Source organism: Acanthisitta chloris, unplaced genomic scaffold, assembly GCF_000695815.1.
Source record: "Acanthisitta chloris isolate BGI_N310 unplaced genomic scaffold, ASM69581v1 scaffold11089, whole genome shotgun sequence".
Lineage (NCBI taxonomy): Eukaryota > Metazoa > Chordata > Aves > Passeriformes > Acanthisittidae > Acanthisitta > Acanthisitta chloris.
The window spans coordinates 9125-28376 of record NW_008692171.1 but is presented as its reverse complement, the minus strand read 5'-3'; the positions used below and the strand labels follow the sequence as shown (position 1 = coordinate 28376).

At 39.9% G+C, this 19252-nt stretch overlaps 1 protein-coding gene across 1 annotated transcript in view; it reads right to left on the bottom strand.

Moving 5' to 3' along the window:
- LOC103809702 (glycosyltransferase-like protein LARGE1) overlaps positions 1-13933 on the bottom strand; it is a gene marked incomplete at its 3' end in the record, with an annotated part of 139196 nt that extends 125263 nt beyond the window's left edge. Inside the window, exon 1 of the mRNA XM_009082559.1 lies at positions 13760-13933. Within this exon, the coding sequence (XP_009080807.1) occupies positions 13760-13865 (106 nt within the window). The remainder of the gene's footprint in view (positions 1-13759) is intronic.
- Positions 13934-19252: the final 5319 nt, after the last annotated feature.

The window sequence follows — 19252 nt, the reverse complement described above, 5'->3', positions numbered from 1 at the left end:
TAAAAAGCAAAATCATGGAGTTAGGTTAAATTAAATCCAATGACAGGCAGGAAATTTACTGATTGTGAAATATTTAAGCTGTAATATGAGTTCAATATGATTCTAGAATGCTGAATGCCTTAATGGTCTTAAAAAAAAAGGGATGAGAAATCTTCCTGGTTTAAATGCTGGAAAGGTAAATCATAAACACTGTACAGTGATTCTATGTTTTATTTGGAGAATCAAAATTACAGGATTGATAAAATATAAGTTTATAAGCTTTGACCTCATGAATAATTGGTTGCCAAATTAGTGCTTGAATAAATCTTGTTTCTTAAATTTAATAAACATTCTTAACCTGCAGCTGTAACTCTGATTTGATCATTCCTGAAGGGTTATTTTTCACAGCTGAAAAGGTCCGGTAACCTGGAGCCCAAAACAAATATTCTGCTTGGGAAATTAGTTTTTTTGGACCGTGCTGGCAGCTGATCACCCTGATAACTAGCTCCTATTAGCTGTGGGAAGGTTAGCAATTATCCTATGAATTTCTCTCTCTTTTAAACAGCTATAGGTTTTGGTAACTGTAGCACTCTCATCTACAGTTCTCAAGGTGATTATTCTTGCTGTGCAGTTTATGTATTGCAATATCTCGTAATCATGATCGCTTATTTTACAGGAAACTGAAACTGTTCAAATGATCCTTTTTAATTCTTTTTTTTCCCCTCATCTACTTCTCATCTTTCGCTTCCTACCTCGAAGCCAGAAATATCTGGACAAAGATTAAAGCATGTATTTTTGAACAAGGTGGAATAATTTATTCAGAGATGAATCCTCCACCAGCTTTAAAATCTAGTCCAGAAACCTGGATAGAAGAAAAACTTTGGTGTATCTAGAATGTGTGGGTCAGAAGCAGAAATTACTAGCCAGCATTACTCTATCAGCCCTACAATATAATATAGCCTGCACTAGGCAAGATATTAGAGACACTGATTGTTAACAGTCACTCTGATGGCAAAAATCTTCACAAACATAAAACATCGGTAAGTCTTTCGTGTGACTTTGAGAAGAATCTAGAAATTTGTCTGTTTTGAAACACAAACTAGACAAAAGACTCCTGCAACTACTCTAGGAGAGATGTACTGACATGTAAACAAGGAAAACTGAATGGTAAAATAGGAAAAACAGGAAAGAAAGAAAAAGGTGGGGAGAAGCACAACTACTTTTGGATACTTTTTCCCACTCTGCTTAATTGCATAACAAACAGATAGATCTTTCATGGGTTTTATCCCAGCAATTTCTTCAAGCCCTTTCCAGCATACAAGAATATATTTCTATCTTATTAGCTATGGCTTTATTTCAGCTCCAGAAATAATCCTCCATATACAGAAATGCTATGCAGCATTCTTTGATATTAAACTACACCATGACAACCTCAATCCTGTATCTAGAGAGCCAAATGAAGATGCTATTGTAGCACCAACAGCCACAAACACATAGGGTTTAATCTACTTAGGAAGAAAAATAACCACTTTAAAGATGTAGGGGCACAGGCTGCATTGCCTAGAAAACAATGCACAAGCCACCCAGACTTCTTCTGCCTCTCATAGTGTGTCTACCCCTAACAGTACCTGTGCTTGCTCAGTTACAGCCAACACAAACAGGTCTGACTGTACTATCACAGAATCATAGAATTTAGGGGTTAGAATAGACCTTACAGATCATCTACTTCCAACACCCCACCCCCCCCACCCCAGGCAGGGACACCTCCTCACTAGATCAGGTTGCTCCAGGCTTCATCCCCTGGCCTTGAACACTGCCAGGGTTGGGGCAGCCACAGCCTCCCTGGGCAACCTGTGCCAGTGTCTCATCACCCTCATAGGAAAAAACTTTTTCTAATATCTAACTTAAACTTCCCCTCCTTCAATTTGAACCATTACCCCTTATCCTATCATTGCAGTTCCTAACACAGAGTCCCTCTCCAGCAACCGTTTAGGCCCTTCAGATATTGCAAAGTTGCTCTGAGGTCTCCACGCAGTCTTCTCTTCTCCAGGCTGAACAGCCCTAACTCCCTCAGCCTGTCCTCATAGGGGAGATGCTCCAGTGCTCTTAGCAACTTTGTGTCCTCCTCTGGACTTGCTCCAACAGTTCCATGTCCTTCTTATGTTGAGGACACCAGAAATAGGGGCAGTATTCCAGGTGGTGTCTCATGAGAGCAGAGTAGAGGGGGAGAATCCCCTCTTTTGACCTTTTGACCCACACTCCTATGGATGCAGCCCAGGATTCCATTGGCTTTCTGGGCTGCGCTCACACTGCAGTTCCTGAGGAGCTTCTCATCCACTGTGACTCCCAAATCTTTCTCCTCACTGCTGGTTTCAATTCCTTCCCCACTCAACCTGTAGCTGTGCCTGGGATTGCCATGGCCCAGACGTAGGACCTTGCACTACATTTTGTTAAGCTTCATGAGGTTTGCATTGTTCCACCTCTCAAGTCTGTCAAGGTCCCTCCGGATGGCACAGCTGTGACTCTCCCACATAGCTCAGTGTCGTCACTGAACTTGCTGAGGGTGCACTCGATCCATTGTCCGTGTCACCGACAAAGATGTTGAACAGTATCGGCCCCAGCACCAACCCCTGAGGGACACCACTCCTCACTGGCCTCCACGTGGACACTGAGCTGCTGACCACAACTCTCTGTGTACTATGATCATGCTTTCAGTTTGTTTTGTAGATATACATTTCTGGTTTCCAATTCAGAACCCTAATGGTTAAGAAATCAGAGCTTGCAAGCTACTCCAGGTTTTGGAAAGCCTGTATTGGCAATGTCACTTGGCATCTACAGAAGTTCATGAAGTATCAAGCAGAGAGCAGATCATGCACCTCTTCTTTAGAGTAGTTATAGACCTGCTATTACAAATTCACTGGAAAAGTATATCATTATGAAACATTTTATTTAGACAGTAAAATATTTTAACTAGGCCTATAATATTTAATTTTTTTAAGTAAATATACCACACAGAAGCTCACTCTAGTTTGGATTGTGAATTTAACTTAGGAAAATGTGATGGCTCTATGATTTTATTTTATTTTCAATTTTAACTTCACTACTTTCTGTTCTCCCCACACACACCAATTACTGATCTCTGCAAACTCTGACATTTAGAAATTGCAAAATGTAACAGAATTATAAAGAAAAAGGAAAAAAAAAGGGAGTTTAAAACCTTGATGTTTACATCCTGGACTTTGTTTCACAGAACTGTGGAGAAGGACATTCATGCCACAGGTTAGAAAAAAATACTGCAACAGAAGAGCTCAAATGTCTTGAATATGGTTAAACTAGAAGAGAATCTCAGGCTAAAAGCATATCAGTCTCCAGGTCACCAACATTTCCTTCTGTTGTTGGTATCTACAAAGTTGAGCGAACCAAGATAACTCCTGTCAGCCTATGTTTTTGAAGTTTGCTGTGCATTTCACTCAATTGTCCAAGGATATCTAGATAAAAAAAATCCCTTTCATGTCTAAAGACAAGAATTGCAGAAGGCAAAGCAATACAAGAGAGGTAAAACTTCAAGGGATGGAAATAATTACTCAGCTGAACAACTCAATGGCTGTCATGTCTGAAAAAATGTTTGAAAAGGGTAAGGAGGGAATAAAAGAGATGTGTTGAAGATACTGGAGTCTTTAAGCTAAGCATGCCTAAAACACGCTCATCCAATAACGGGAGATTGACCTTCCCACTCAGTTGCTTTTCCTAAATCATGCCAAGAGCATTATCTGCAGAACATAAGAATGACCATACATCATGAGTGAAGTACTTCAAATTGATTTTTAACTTGACTCCTTCTCCTTCTGATATTATACAAATTTAAATAAATATTCACAATAAAAGTTTCAAAATGACTGGAAAGAACTACAGGGACAATTTGCTGCCTAACAAAGACTTTAATTTCAACCATTTTCCTGAGCTGAGAAAACTCTGACAAATTTTAAACACAGACTCCAGAAAAATCAAATAGCCTGTTAATTGTTCTGAGTATCAACCTCCAGATTTTCACTTCAATCTTTTAAAATATCTCTACTTCTGGTATTTTTTTACCCTGTGCATATACATTTGTTGACCTGCTTGCCTGTTTGCCCCCAAAGCTCATTGATTAATTTCAAATTACTTCGTTAGAGGGAAAGAAGCCAGAGGTAATGAAGCTTCTGTAGTTGCCAGGAAAAGAGAGAGAGAGAGATGAGAGATGCTATACATTCTACCATTGAGAAATACACTGCAGCATGAGCTCAAGATTTATTTAGATACCAGGAGATCCATATGGGAGCTAGATTTTATAAATGCCCTAACTGTAGGAAAAGCAACTTCAACATCAATCAGCTGCATGACATCAATCACGGCAAGTCAGGCTACATTAGTTCCAGCACTCAAAGGAGTTCTGGTGTACTTATAACTGCACATTTTGTTTCGAAAAGCCAAGCACTACTTCTTAGGGGCCTGGGTTTTTTTCAAAAAAAGCAAGACATTTAAGTTCATCTTGCTTTTCTGTTTTTCTGCAGAAAAACCTGTTTTGACTATGATGTCAGTAAGTACTTATCTTTGAAACAGAGAAGGAGGTATGATCAGGAAATAGTCTCCAACTGCTAGTCTTCCATGCAGTCCTAACAGAATTTGGGCATCCAGGTGTCCCTTCTTCTTGGAAGAAATTTGTTCACCTTTACATAATGCAGCTTTTATAGACAGCATTTTTGCCAGAAGTTTTTTCAAGAACGAGGAAGAAATGATGAAACAAAAACCTTGAGACAACCCACAGATTATATTCAGAGTAAGCTGCTGTTCCAAAGAAGCTGGTCCTTTATTCTTGCTTAAAGAATTCCTTTTCACCCTGACTTTCATGTTTCTGCCAGAAATGACAAATTAACAGCTGACTAGAAAAATAAAGCCAAGAGAAGACTGGTAGATGTGTATTTAAAAACAAAAAACTCATAGAATCATAGAATCTTCAAGGTTGGAGGAGAAGCACACCGAACAGGATAAGAAGCCCAACCCCTAACCCTGCCACTCTGCTGTAACCCCTAAACCCTAAACCCTAAACCTATCCAGCATCAGATCCAGATGCTTCTTAGACACTTCTTGTGATGATGACTCCACCACCTCCCTGGGAAATCTCTTCCAGTGCCTGACCACCCTAACAGGGAAAACATTTTTCCTAACAGCTAATCTGACTCTGCCCTGTCGCAGCTCAAGGCCATTCCCTCTAGTCCTCTCCCTGCAGCCATGGCAGGAGAGACATCCCCCACCTCTCTACAACCCCCTCCCAGGTAGTTGTAGAGAGCCATGATGTCACCCCTGAGCTGCCTCTTCTAAAGGTTACAGTGCCTGACCACCCTAACAGGGAAAACATTTTTCCTAACAGCTAATCTGACTCTGCCCTGTCGCAGCTCAAGGCCATTCCCTCTAGTCCTCTCCCTGCAGCCATGGCAGGAGAGACATCCCCCACCTCTCTACAACCCCCTCCCAGGTAGTTGTAGAGAGCCATGATGTCACCCCTGAGCTGCCTCTTCTAAAGGTTAAACAAACCCAACTCTCTCAGCCTCATACCACACCACATATTTCCCAGACCTTTTCTGCCCTCATTCCCAGACCTTTGTGCCCTCATTGACCTTGGCTGGACTTGCTCCAGCACCTCAATATCCTTTTTAAAGTGAGGGGCCCAAAACTGAACAGTCCATTCCATCCAGTCAAGAAATGTATAGATAGGAAAGAAGGCAAGCCTACAGCTTACTTTATTTTTATGAGAGAATAAGCATGTACTTTAAAAGATGAGTGTCAGAAAGGAACATGTTCCCAGGATCAGAATTCAAAGAAGTAATGTGGACTTGCTTTGATCTGGCCACACCACACTGACAAAATAAGTGGCCATTGCAAGTTTCATGGCTTTTCCATGATGTGAGCTCCTGGCAAGCTAAAGAAGAAACAGCACTGACAGGAGCCTTTAGACCCATCCCCTCTAGCCCTCCCCCTGCAGCCATGGCAGGAGAGACATCTCCCACCTCTCTACAACCCCCTCCCAGGTAGTTGTAGAGAGCCATGATGTCACCCCTGAGCTGCCTCTTCTAAAGGTTAAACAAACCCAACTCTCTCAGCCTTTCCTCATACCACATATTTCCCAGACCTTTTCTGCCCTCATTCCCAGACCTTTGTGCCCTCATTGACCTTGGCTGGACTTGCTCCAGCACCTCAATATCCTTTTTAAAGTGAGGGGCCCAAAACTGAACAGTCCATTCCATCCAGTCAAGAAATGTATAGATAGGAAAGAAGGCAAGCCTACAGCTTACTTTATTTTTATGAGAGAATAAGCATGTAGTTTAAAAGATGAGTGTCAGAAGGGAACATGTTCCCAGGATCAGAATTCAAAGAAGTAATGTGGACTTGCTTTGATCTGGCCACACCACACTGACAAAATAAGTGGCCATTGCAAGTTTCATGGCTTTTCCATGATGTGAGCTCCTGGCAAGCTAAAGAAGAAACAGCACTGACAGGAGCCTTTAGATGTTTACCTATTCAGGGGAATTTACTAGTTAAGGGCAAAATTGTATTCCAGGATTGTAAGCATCTAATTTATTTGAAACTCTGGTTGAGAAGAGGAAAAATCCATGATCCTAACAAACTCCACAATTTAAGCTCCAAAAGCTACTTGTGACCATGCAGTATTTTGGCTTACTTTCTTTGTGTAATGCTGTTCTGGTTTTGCTACAGAAACTACTTCAAATTTCCTGCCACTGCTCACAAGCAGACTTCCCTGGAAGTATTTAAGAGGTGTCTGGATCTGACACTGGATGATATGGTTTAGGGTTTAGGGGTTACAGCAGTAACAGGTTAATGGTTGGACCTGATGATTGTCCAAACTTGATGATTCTATGATTACATTTATTTATATAATGGAGGGGAAAACTATTTTTTCATATTCACTTATTATTTTTTTCTTAGGTGATGGACAGATAAGGGTTCTCAAGTCTGTAAAACAAAATAATTGTGGAGAAAATGACTTGCAAGTTAAAGATGATGAACAGAGAACCACTCACCTTGCACAACATGAACCTTCTGGCCAACGGCATCCTTCATCCAAACTGCATCAGTATTCTGTATAACCAAATCACAATGGTTTCATAGAAGGAAATCTGGGCCGTAGCAATCCCAGGCACTCCTACAGGTTGGGTGAGGAAGTAACTGAAACCAGCCGTGAAGAGAAAGACTTGGGAGTGACAGTGGACGAGAAGCTCACCATGAGCTGCAGTATGAGCTCAGCCCAGAAAGCCAATGGAATCCTGGACTGCATCCATAGGAGTGTGGGTGGCAGGTCACATGAGACCCACCTGGAATACTGCACACAGTTCTGGTGCCCTCCCTCTGTTGGAGCAAGTCCAGAGGAGGACATGAAGTTGACTGGAGCATCTTCTCTATGAGGACAGGCAGAGGGAATTGGGGCTGTTCAGCCTGGAGGAGAGAAGACTACGTGGAGACCTCAGAGCAACTTTTCAAGATCTGAAGGGCCTACAAGGGACCCAGAGAAGGACTCTTTGCTGGGAATTGCAATGACAGGACAAAGGGTAATGGGTTCAAACCGAAGGAGGCAAAGTCAAGGCTGGATGTAAGAAAAAAGTCTTTTCCTATGAGGGTGGTGAGACACTGGCACAGGTTGCCCAGGGATGTGGTGTATGCCCCGACCTTGGCAGTGTTCAAGGCCAGACTGGATGAAGCCTTGAGCAACCTGATCTAGTTAGGAGCCATCCCTGCCCAGGGCAGGGTGTTGGGACTAGATGATCTGTAAGGTTAATTCCAACCCTTAAATTCTATGATTCTATGATTGTATGAAGGATAAAGTTTTCCATGGCAAAGAAACAAAACTTCACATAAGCTCGAGGTCTTTACTGTCATGATTGATATTATTCTCGTAGCATCTCCAAAAGTATGTAAGATGATATAGAGATCGTAACAGAGATAGAGGTGTTTAAGTGACAATTCTCTATCTCCTGAAAAAAACCCAACAAAAGCGACAAAAGAGGATTAAACCACCATCATTTCCTCCAGAATGGAAATGTACACAGAAGCATAATTTCTGGAGGGGCTGCTAACTTAACTAAAGATAGCCAATCTTAAATAAAATACACCTCCTGTAACCCTGTTCAGGCACCCATCACAGGGACACCCTTGTTAGATGCAGAGGCACCTTTTCAGGTCTTCTTTTCTCAGAACTTTATTAAAAAGACAAGATCAATACAGATGTTGAAGCTTCTACTTAAAATGGACACTGGATTAAGTTTTTCTGTTTAATCCTGTTGAGACACATACCAGATAAAATTCAGGCTGACTGAATGAAATGTAATGAAAAAAGCAATTCTGCATTTCACTCTCTTCTGATTGCATTGTCTGTGAAGGGATTATTTTCTGATGTTTGTTCATCAGTTGCAAGTGTCTGACAGACATTTTAGCAATTAATTATTTGTTTGTCTCTTCCTATGAGCAACTTACTGCAAGCCTTAAAAATTCAGGCAGTTTTCATCATGCTCATAGATCATGTGATAAACTTTTGGCACTTAACTGGATAAAGATGAACTCCCAGAATCAGTTTTCTGATTCAAATATTCACAAATATGATTTCAAAATCTACTTCCCATGAATATTAAAACTGGATATTCATTGTTTCTGTAGACAGTCTTCCCAATTAACATATTCACTAGAATATTTATGGAAACACACAAAAAGAGTGTGAACAGCATCAAAGTGAATCCATTTAAATACTAAGATGAATATTTGCAGCTTTCCTTCAATTTATTTTATTGTATTTTATGAGGTGTTTGCCCAACTCTGGCTTCAATCATGTCTCTACAGATGACTTGGACTAAAACGTACTGCCAAAGAAAAGCAGTCGCCTAATGTTGGAGTGAAAAGAGGACAATCAAGGAAAGCAAGTCCCAGAAAAGAAGGCAGATGCTGTTTTCTGGGATGTTACCCTTGCAGTTAAGAAAAGCAGAGCCAACTGCTCTCTCTCTACATGATCTCATAGAATCAACTGGGTTGGAAGAGACCTCCAAGATCATTGTGTCCAACCCTACCGTGGTTATCAGACCATGGCACTAACTGCCACATCCAGTCTCATGCAGCTTTTCCATGTTTCATATTAAGGTTAAATTAATAGCTCTTACTTTCCTGTGAAATATACTCAGCACAGGAGCCCTACACACATATTTTAGGGCTTTTGATCTCAAGTGGATCCACCAAGCAGAAACTGCTAACTCAAGTGTATTTTCATCCTGTCAAAATGGAGCTGACTGCAAATCTGCTGAGGCCACATAGTCACAGAAGATGTTTTGGGTGGGTTTTTTTTTTTTGAGGAATCAGTAATCTAGAAAGCATGGTTAAATTACAGTTCCAAATCTCCATTTTACATGACCTTCATGGTAAGGAAGAGAGAAAACTGTGCATATAGCTTGGAAAATTATGCTACCACTGGTTAATGAAATTGCTATTTTCTTTCTAATGAAAATTCATCATATATTATTTGATAATTTCCTCTTCCCTGTTTTAAATGCATTCCATCCTTCCTACTCTATTACTGTCTTTTGAATGTAATCTAAGAATGTTGGAACAATTAGCTTTTTCATTCAAAGTAACTGATAACTTAAATTATACTGTCCATGTGCATTATTAAAAACAACAACAGTAACCAGGTACATTCAAAGGCTATACAATGTTCAATATCCTTTTTAATATTCTAGTTCATAACCTTAATAGACATTTATACATGATTAATGAGGCTTTTAGTAGCTATTGCTGTCACAGCTTGGGTAATACCACCTCCAATGAATATTCTAAGGGTCTTACTGACAGTGTCTGAGTGACAACTGTGAAGAACAAAGCTGCCAGGTGCTTTTTGACAAGAGAAACAAAACCCAAAATAAAACAAAATTCTGTCTTAAAGAATTGCAAACTATTTAAAAAGCATAGAAATTCACTGCATTAGGGCATATTTTATGTTACAGATTCACTAAGAAAGCTTTTCAAGGGTTTCTAAATGTGATCCCATTGCCAGGCTATGGCAAATGAGTAACTTCTTACATATAAAGTTGCTAAATGAGTAATGTAATTCTTAATTACATCAAGAACATATAATTGGCAGACACAGCACTGCAGATATCATACCAAACAGAAATATTTTAGTCTAGAGCCCTGAAAAGAAAAACCCTGCAAAAGAATAAAGAAATTTCCACAATATTTTTTGTTATGACAACTCAGCTAGATCAACCTTTTTACTTAGTGAATAAAAGACTGAGAGGTGATTTGACTACTATATGTAAGTGTCTTCAAATGGAAACACACCCTGGCTTGTCAGGGCAATAATTAGCACGGATTCACCAAAGGTAAATCATGCTTGACCAACCTGAGTGCCTCTGTGATGAAATGACTATGAATAGAAGATGACCAGTTGATGTGATCTTCCTTGAATTTAAGCATAATCTTCAATGAGGTCTCCCACAACATCCCTGTATCCAAGTTGGGAATTTACAGTCGCTATGGCTGAAAAACCATCTGGAACATTGGGTTCAAAGGATGATGGTTATTCATTCATGCTCCGTTTGGAAGACAGTTACATGTAGAGCTCCTCAGTGTCTATTCCGTGACGAGTCCTTTACACTCTTTTGACCAATGACATGCAGAATTCAGCTGTATCAAGACTGCAAATGATACAAAGTCTAGGGGTTGCAGTCAATAAACTCAGAGGCAAGGTGAGTTTAGGTGCCACCTAGAGAGACCTAGACAGACTGAACAGAATGAACAGGAATGTTCAGGAATGAACAATGCAAAACCCTATGCCTGGGAAGGACTTTACCCTTTGGTAATGGCACAGGGTGTGGACTAGCCCTGTGGGGAAAAACCTGTAACCCTGGTGTACAGAACATCAAACATGAGCCAGCAGCAAGCCTGGAGAGTGATGAAGGCCAATGGCATCTTGGACTCTATCAACAGGAACATAGCAATTAAACTGAGGAAAATGACCATTTCCCTGAGACCACATCTCATTAGATGTACTCATTAGACCTCATAAGAAACACTGTGTCTATTTTGGGGTCCCAAATAGAACAACATTGATGAAGTTCAGAAAAGAGTTATTAAGCTGGGGAGGGGGGGGTGACTGAAGTACTTGTCCTGGGCTTGTTCAGCTTGAAAAAAAGAAGGCTCTGTGGGACTTATCAGCAGCCTCCTAGTACCTACAAGCATGTTGTAAGAAGACAGAACCAGGCTCTTCACAGAGATACATGGTGAGGGGATGTGTGGCATTAGGAAGGCCATGTAGTCTCTCTCCCTGGAGATTTTCAAGACACAACTGAATAAAGGCCTAAGAAATCTTGCCTGACCCCCAAGCCCCACCTTGATTTGAGCAGGAGTTTAATGAGAGAACTCCTGAGGTTCTTGACATACTGAATAATTGAGTGAGTCTGTGAAGATACCATGTATTGATGATTTCATTCACTTAGTGAAGAAAAGTCTAAAAAGAATCATTTACTCAAACCTAAAACTGGATGAAATGCAAACTTCTAGCACTGCCTGTGTTTAACCAAAGAAACTAGTGCTAGAGAGGACAGAGAGGACTCTTCACTCCTGGTGCTTATAAATCAAGGCACAATTCTGCTGTGAAGCAGTTTTTACTCAACTATAGAATCATAAAATGATACAATCGTTTACATTGGGAAAGACATCTTAGAGTCCAACTGTTAACCCAGCACTGTCACATCCACCTCCAAATCATCTTCCTAAGTGCCACATCTACAAATCTTTTAAATACCTCCGGGGATGGTGACTCAACCATGTCCCTGGGCAGCCTGTTCCAATGCTTGTCAACCCTTTCTATGAAGAAATTTTTCCTATCCAATCTAAACCTCTCCTGGTGCAACTCGAGACTATTTCCTGTTGCTCCACTGCTTGTTACCTGGGAGAAGAAACCCTCCCCCACCTCACTACAACCTCCACAGAGAGCTTAAAACATGAGCAAATTGTGTGAACCATAGTGAAGAACAAACCAAAAAGTCATATAAAATGACAAAATGTCTTTAACTCTTTGCCTGTAATATCTACAAGATAAGTAAAACCCAAGTTACTATTTGGTTAAATAAATATCTAACTGACCTTAGTTTTAATCAACTAAGATTAAATCATGCCTCATCGAAAATTAAAAGAAATCAGATGCAGAAAAATAACTGAAAGAGTTACGAACTTTATCTAATTTGCAGTCCTTTTCCATTGCAAAGCTCTATAATAGGTAATGGGCTTTGCTCCCTGGTTTGCATTTAAGATTAATTCACACTGAGAGCTTTAAGTCACTTCAAATACCATGTAGCAGCAAATTTCAAGATTTGTATTGAGTTCTCTGTAAAAACAAAGGATTCTACATGCAAAGGAATTTAAAACTCCATGGCATTATCAACTGTGGACACAATTAAAATAGTCATTACGACAAAGCAGCCTAATATTATTCTAAAAGCAAAAAAGGTGAGGTTTGCATTTGCTCAGTTTTTAAAAATCAAACAAAATCAGTACTGTTCTGCCTGCCAGATCATTAGTTTTCAAGTATGCAGCCAGCACCCCTCATATTTCCAATTTAACATGAATCCCATAAGTGTTTCATTCTAGAATGAGCTCATGGAGCTACTGCACATTAAGGCAGGATTTTAAGTAATCAAATAAATTTGCATAAACAAATATTTGTACCTGGCATGTAACTAATTGAGAAGTGTGTGTCATACACACTGAAAATCTTCACGTGTTCTTACTTGTAGTTTAACTTGGAAGCATTTTGTTTTGACATAAAGCACAAATTTGTCAGCTAAGGTTGCATGAAAGAAACGTGACATTTTAAATAGCGACTTTTTAAAATTATCAGACTGTAAACCAGTGTTTGAACCGTTTTAAAAGGTTGAAACACTTTTTCTCATGCTATGATAACTCCAAAGGCTGAACAGCTTTTTTTGACTCTTGCCAAAATAACGTACCTGTTGCCAAACATAAAATACTCCATTTCTACAACAAAACAAAACAGCAAACAAAAAGCCTTACAAAACACAAAAAATAGGAGAGCCAGAAACTTCAAACCTCATCTAACTGAAGGCCAGAAAAAATACTTCATCAGAAAGAAAATTTAAAATGCAAAGTAGTGGTTATTCCAAGTTTATTATGAAAAGTGTTTCTTATATAGTTGCAAGTCAATGAACCTACAAACTGGAGTATTTCCACCAGGAGAAAGATGAGGACAGAAAGATATTCCAGGTATAGCAATGCACTGCCACTCAGATGGATGTTGATGCAAATTAATGTTATATAAATACATTTTATATAGGTATTCATTGATTTTCTGTGTTCAGCATATCTGAAATGAACTGTGAAGTTTTATTAGAAGCAAAATCTTACAGGGCATAGGATAGAACAACTCTTAAAAATCCAAAAACACAGAGAAGAAATGAGTCAAGTGAGGAGGTTTGTTGCACTTTTTCAGTGTTCAAAGATGAGCGGGCAATCAAAAAAATGGGGCCAGCAATTAACTCATCCTCAGCAGTGAGAACATGGAAAGGAAGTTCCTTTGCTGAAATCTGCACCTTGGGAACTAGTTCATGTGCAAGACAAAAGGGATTTATTTAAATAAAATCAATGATCATTGATCTGCATTTGTCTGCCCAGACACAAATCATTCAACACCACTCTCCCCCCACTCCCACAGCCATCATTCCTGTCCTACCTTCAAAGCTCCCAGCAAACAGATAAATCCACGTAATGGCTGGGACAAAAAGGATGGTCAGAGAGGCAGCCAGGAATTTCCGTCGCCCTCTGCAGATTCCCAGCATTCTCTCAGGAGTGCAGATTCCCAACCCAATGCTGTTCCTATGTCGGAAGCAAATAGTCCACAGCCTCCCACATATTACTCCCTGAAAAGGAAAAGAAAAACATTTTAACACTTTATTTCTCTGCAGAAAGTTAAAGACTATGTCAACGTTCCTAAAAGGTTAAAAGAACAAGGCTAAAAATAGGGTCCTTCAATTGCAAGGCAGTAACCATTCCACAATTATTCATGACTATGTAATAATAGAACAAGTTTTAGAAGTCAGACTAGGAGAGAAAGTCAATAAAACACATCATATCACCTAAATACACACTAAGCTCCATCTTACCAACAGAAGTCACCTTTATTTGTGTTTTTACCACCTTTTTACTCTATAGAAACTCTGTGTTGTTTGATGCCCACATGTGCTGTGGTCCCATGGCAGACAAGATAAAGCCACTAGTATTTCTTCACCTGCTCCCAGAGAGCAAAAGTCATACCACAGAATCAATGAGCTGCTTTGTAGGTGGTCGTGAACTCAAGAGAGTGAACTGAAAAATGAAGGGTAAAGTTTGGGGGAAGAGGGATTTTATTAAAATGACCCACTTTGCTAATGGAAAAGCAATGCTGATGAACTGCTATATAGAAGGGGAGAAGAGAAAATGCAAAATGGGCAAGGAAGCACCCCTCTTCACAAAAGGGATAACAGGAGTTTTACACTGTATGCCATGAGAAAAGAAGCGGATTCTGGTGAGTAATGTTGCTTTTATGAGAAAAAAAATAATACTGATCTTAATTTAAAGCAGTTGTACTGCGTTTCAGAGAGGCCAAGATAACAAAATAATGACATTTATTTCCCAAAGAAAGTGGGGAAAAAAATGCAGTGCAGGCATGCAGGGCAGAAAAATAATATTTGATATTGGTTGTGGGGTTCTTTTCAAAGGGAAGGAAAGGCTTGTAGTAGACAAGTTGGAGAAGGGAAGAGACGTATTAAGTCCATGCAAATCTAGTTCAGGTTTTGTGTGCAAGGACTTAAGTTATTCAATTCTAAAAATAGAGCTGGTCTACTAGAATGACAGGGAAAGAAACACAGACTCTGGCAGTACAAGGTGTTTAATAACAGTGCCCTTTGACTTATGCTTAAACTAGCAATAGAGCCAAAATAAGCAATGAAAGCCTTTCTACAGTGACATACTAACGATGGCTGCTGTGTATCTTAGAAGTTATGTCTGAGCTCTACAACTCCACAGATATTGCAGTGAAAGTCAATTCTGAAATCAAATTACAGCAAAAATGAGAATTGTGGACAAGAGAAATGGGCTCAGACAAAAATCTCAGATGCTGGAGATACCTAGCTGCAGTAATCAGACAAACTTACAGCTGTTCCTCGAACATTCAATAGAGCCCACTTTACTGCACTACAGTTTAAGAGCCATGATAGTACTCTGACCTTGGAACTGATAAAATGGACCATAATTTGTCCAGAGCCAGCACAAAAAGCATTCCATTGTGTCAGCTTTTCAATGCAGTGAATGCCTTAGCACAGAGATTTTGCACAAAATATGTGGACAGACTTAATATTAACAACTCAGGTATTAGAGTCACTCTGTGTTAGACAGAGAAACACATTTGGTAGATAAACTGTGGAGAATTCTTATCCTTATTCACTGTATTAGGATAATGATTACATGTCATTTCTTTCCCTTATATCACATGCCTTGTACATCTTGTACAACATGTACTCTGACGGGTGTCCTTTCCATACCTACTTGAAAACCACTGATAATTTCCATGGCTTCTGTGTTTCTAAGATGTCTATTATAAATTACACAGAACCACATACCAAGTGGGAATATTTCTGGGTTTTTTTCCCCTTAAATGTCTTGCAATGCAACATGTACTGGCTCCATACTGCTTCTACCAACGATAGCAATAAAACCCACAGGTAACAAAGTAAGGGTCAACACTACATGTTTCTGAAGTCATGCTGTTGTAAGCATGCTGGTACAAGCTTTTGGTGCAAAGACACCCAGACTGAAGCCTGGGTAATAGTGCTGGTACTGGATGAATTTAACATTAACATGAGCAAGTCTAGAGGAGGCCACAAAGCTGCTAAGAGGACTGGAGCATCTCCCCTATGAAGACAGGTTGAGGACGTTAGGGCTGTTCAGCCTGGAGAAGAGAAGACTGTGTGGAGACCTCAGAGCAACTTTTCAATATCTGAAGGGCCTACAAGGAGCTGGAGAGGGACTCTTTGTTAAGAACTTCGATGACAGGACAAGGGGTAATGGGTTCAAACTGAAGGAGGCAAAGTCAAGGTTAGATATTCGAGAAATGTTTTTTACTCTAAGGGTGGTGAGACACTGGCACAGGTTGCCCAGGGACATGGTGGCTGCCCCAGCCCTGGCAGTGTTCAAAGCCAGGTTGGATGAAGCCTTGAGCAACCTGATCTAGTGAGGAGGTGTCCCTGCCCAGGGCAGGGGGCTGGGACTAGATGATCTATAAGGTCCATTCCAATCCCTAAATTCTATGATTCTATGATCCTGGGGTGGCATATTGAAGAAATAATTTGATTTTTCCTATATATGCTTTTAAATAGCCATGCAAGTTAAGCTTCTGAACAGGTTGGCGTGGAGGATGGAAGCCAGCATTTCTGCCCTATGAATCTAAAGTACCATAACAAATTAGAAGGGTGTAAGGAACAACACTGATCTCCCTATTCAGCTACAATAGAAAACTACAAATGTGGCAAATTCAGTTTTCTATTAATTGCCATCATTCAGACAAAAACCAGCCAAGTAATTTTTGCACATTCATGCACATCTTTTATCTAACTAGACAGATATTTAGGAAAATCTTAAACAAGCAAGTCAGCTTGTGATGGAGCACCCCAGGAAATGTTAAGATACTTCTTTTAATAGTGCATTAAGAGTCATAAACTATTTAAAACAAAGCTTCTACTATCTCCCCACCTCCCCAGAGTTGTGAATAGCTACCCTTAGGTCTTAAATATTCATTTTTAGAGTAGAAAATCACCACACCTGCTGAATACTTTTTTCTAAACTAGACAATGTATCATCTGTAAACCCTACACAAGCAATTATATAAAAGGCCCATGAATGGTAATGAAGATGCTTAACTTAAAGGAAGAGCTTTGGACTCAATCATGTATTCACTATTGGTTTTCCTCAGAAAGAATTTTACCTAACATACCATTGTCAAATAAATTGAAAGCAGACGTTGCAGTTCTTTGACTTGGTTTTCAATTCAACAGGTGCCAGATTGACATCCGCCATGAAAGGAAAGTGATTGACAGCACTGGCTGAAGCGAGGGCTGAGCACAAAATGGGGAACCACATTTCTGCCATATGAGCTTGCCACTTCCTTTCAGACTTCTCCTACAGTATCTACTGTTCTTCAAGCCACAGTCCTACTGAATCAGATTGCCACCTGCCTCAAAGGTCATAGAAAGAAGTTTAAGGGTACAGGCTAAAAATTAAGATACTTTAAATGTGACATTGCTAGCGACATTCATCTTTTTCACTAACAGCAAACCCTGTAAAATAGTTCACTATATTTGTACAAACATGCAGTGTTCCTTCTGATAGATTTTAGCCTCCAAAGCTTTGCTAAACAAACACCTGTACTCAGAAATATAATAGCATAATACATGTTGGAAACTAAAAAATATGAAGGAGTGAGTGGCCAGATGAAGCACAGGACCTAGGTGCAATGCAAAAACCAGCCAGTGGTTCCACTTTATCTGTTGCCTAATGTTAGTATTTTCAGCTAGACCTAACTGACCCACAATGAGCATCTGCAACTTTATCCATCTTTATCGGGTTTATCTCAAAGCAAGGGAGATCAAAATGAGTCCCAGAGTCAAAGGGAACAGTTGTGTTTGCAGTTTAAAACATGATCTCAGCTTCACTCCTCCAGACACAATCAGATTTCCTGCCCATGCCACAGCTACAGAAAAGCGTACAGAAAAGCATTACAGGATATTGTTCTACCTTGGTCTTCAATTGTGCTCCAAGAGCATCATGTAATTTTATTTTAGAAATCTGATTCAATCAACACCCACAAAAGCTAGCTGTACGTACATCATGTATGTTATGTCTTGCTGTCAGTGTGTCAGATGCTCTACACTTCTACAATACACCCAGTTCAAGATTTATAGAAGCTACTGCACAGGTACAGCTCAACAGACGAATGCAGCAACTTCAGGCCAGCTCATCCCTGGCTACTGCTAACAGTGTTACAAAAGACTACTAGCTTGGAAGTGCCTGTGTGCAGGGTCACAGTGGGAATTAGAGTAATTTGGGTTTCTCATTACAAAGACTTACTCATGACCTTCTTAGGACACAGCAACAGTGAACAGAATGACCTTTGTTCCCTTCAAATACAGTCAAAAGCTTCCATTAACTGCACTACCTTATAGAATGGTTGCTCTGTTTTAACTTGAGGATTATCTCCTCAGCTAAGTGTGAAGCAGCTCTCAACCAGTATGAGCAGCACATATATTAAAGCATGTAACACCACACTAATCACATTGGTATTCAGTTTCTATACATTTCTTTTTTTAATTACGGCATGACAGCTAGACTAAGTCAGACATTCAGGACGAGCTCAGTGAAACAATGCAAGCAATTATGAAAACAAAAATCAAACTCAATTAACTAGATTTAACTGCTGTTCTATAAAAAGCTTTTCTAACTGCTTCGTACATTTCCTTGCATTTGTTACAGTTAATCTTATCCCAGTAATCTTCCATTTGTTTTCAGAGGCACTGGACATGAATATATACAGTTAAAGCTGTTTATACACCAATCCCATGCCTTGGCTTTGTTGTGTTTCTTAAATTAATGTTATCTAATCCTTTCTGCTCTTCCACACTTGCAGTCACAGAGTCAATGAACAATTTCTACTGCAAAGCTTTTGCCTTGGCTCTGTGTCAATGTAGCATTTGTACCTTACGAGTGATTTTTCACAGTGTTTTTCCAGACTCAAAATATAAATAACATAAAGTAAAAAGCAGTATCTTGGCCAGTATTTTTCTGGCTTTCTTTAAAATGTTGCTCATAAGGGATCAGAATGAGTTTACTCCTTGACGGTCAAGTTTTGATCTTGCAGCTTTGCAGTCTTCCCCTTATGGAAGTTAGTTTTCATGTAACATTGTTTTTAGTCATATTAAAGAAAAGTTTGATATCATTGGAGAGACAGGAAGCTGAACATGAGCCAGCAGTGTGCTCAGGTGGCCAAGAAGGCTAATGGCATCCTGGCCTGGATCAGGAACAGTGTGGTCAGCAGGACCAGGGAGGTGATTCTGCCCCTGGACTCAGCGCTGGTGAGGCCACACCTTGAATCCTGTGCTCAGTTCTGGGGCCCTCAGTTCAGGAGGGATATTGAAGT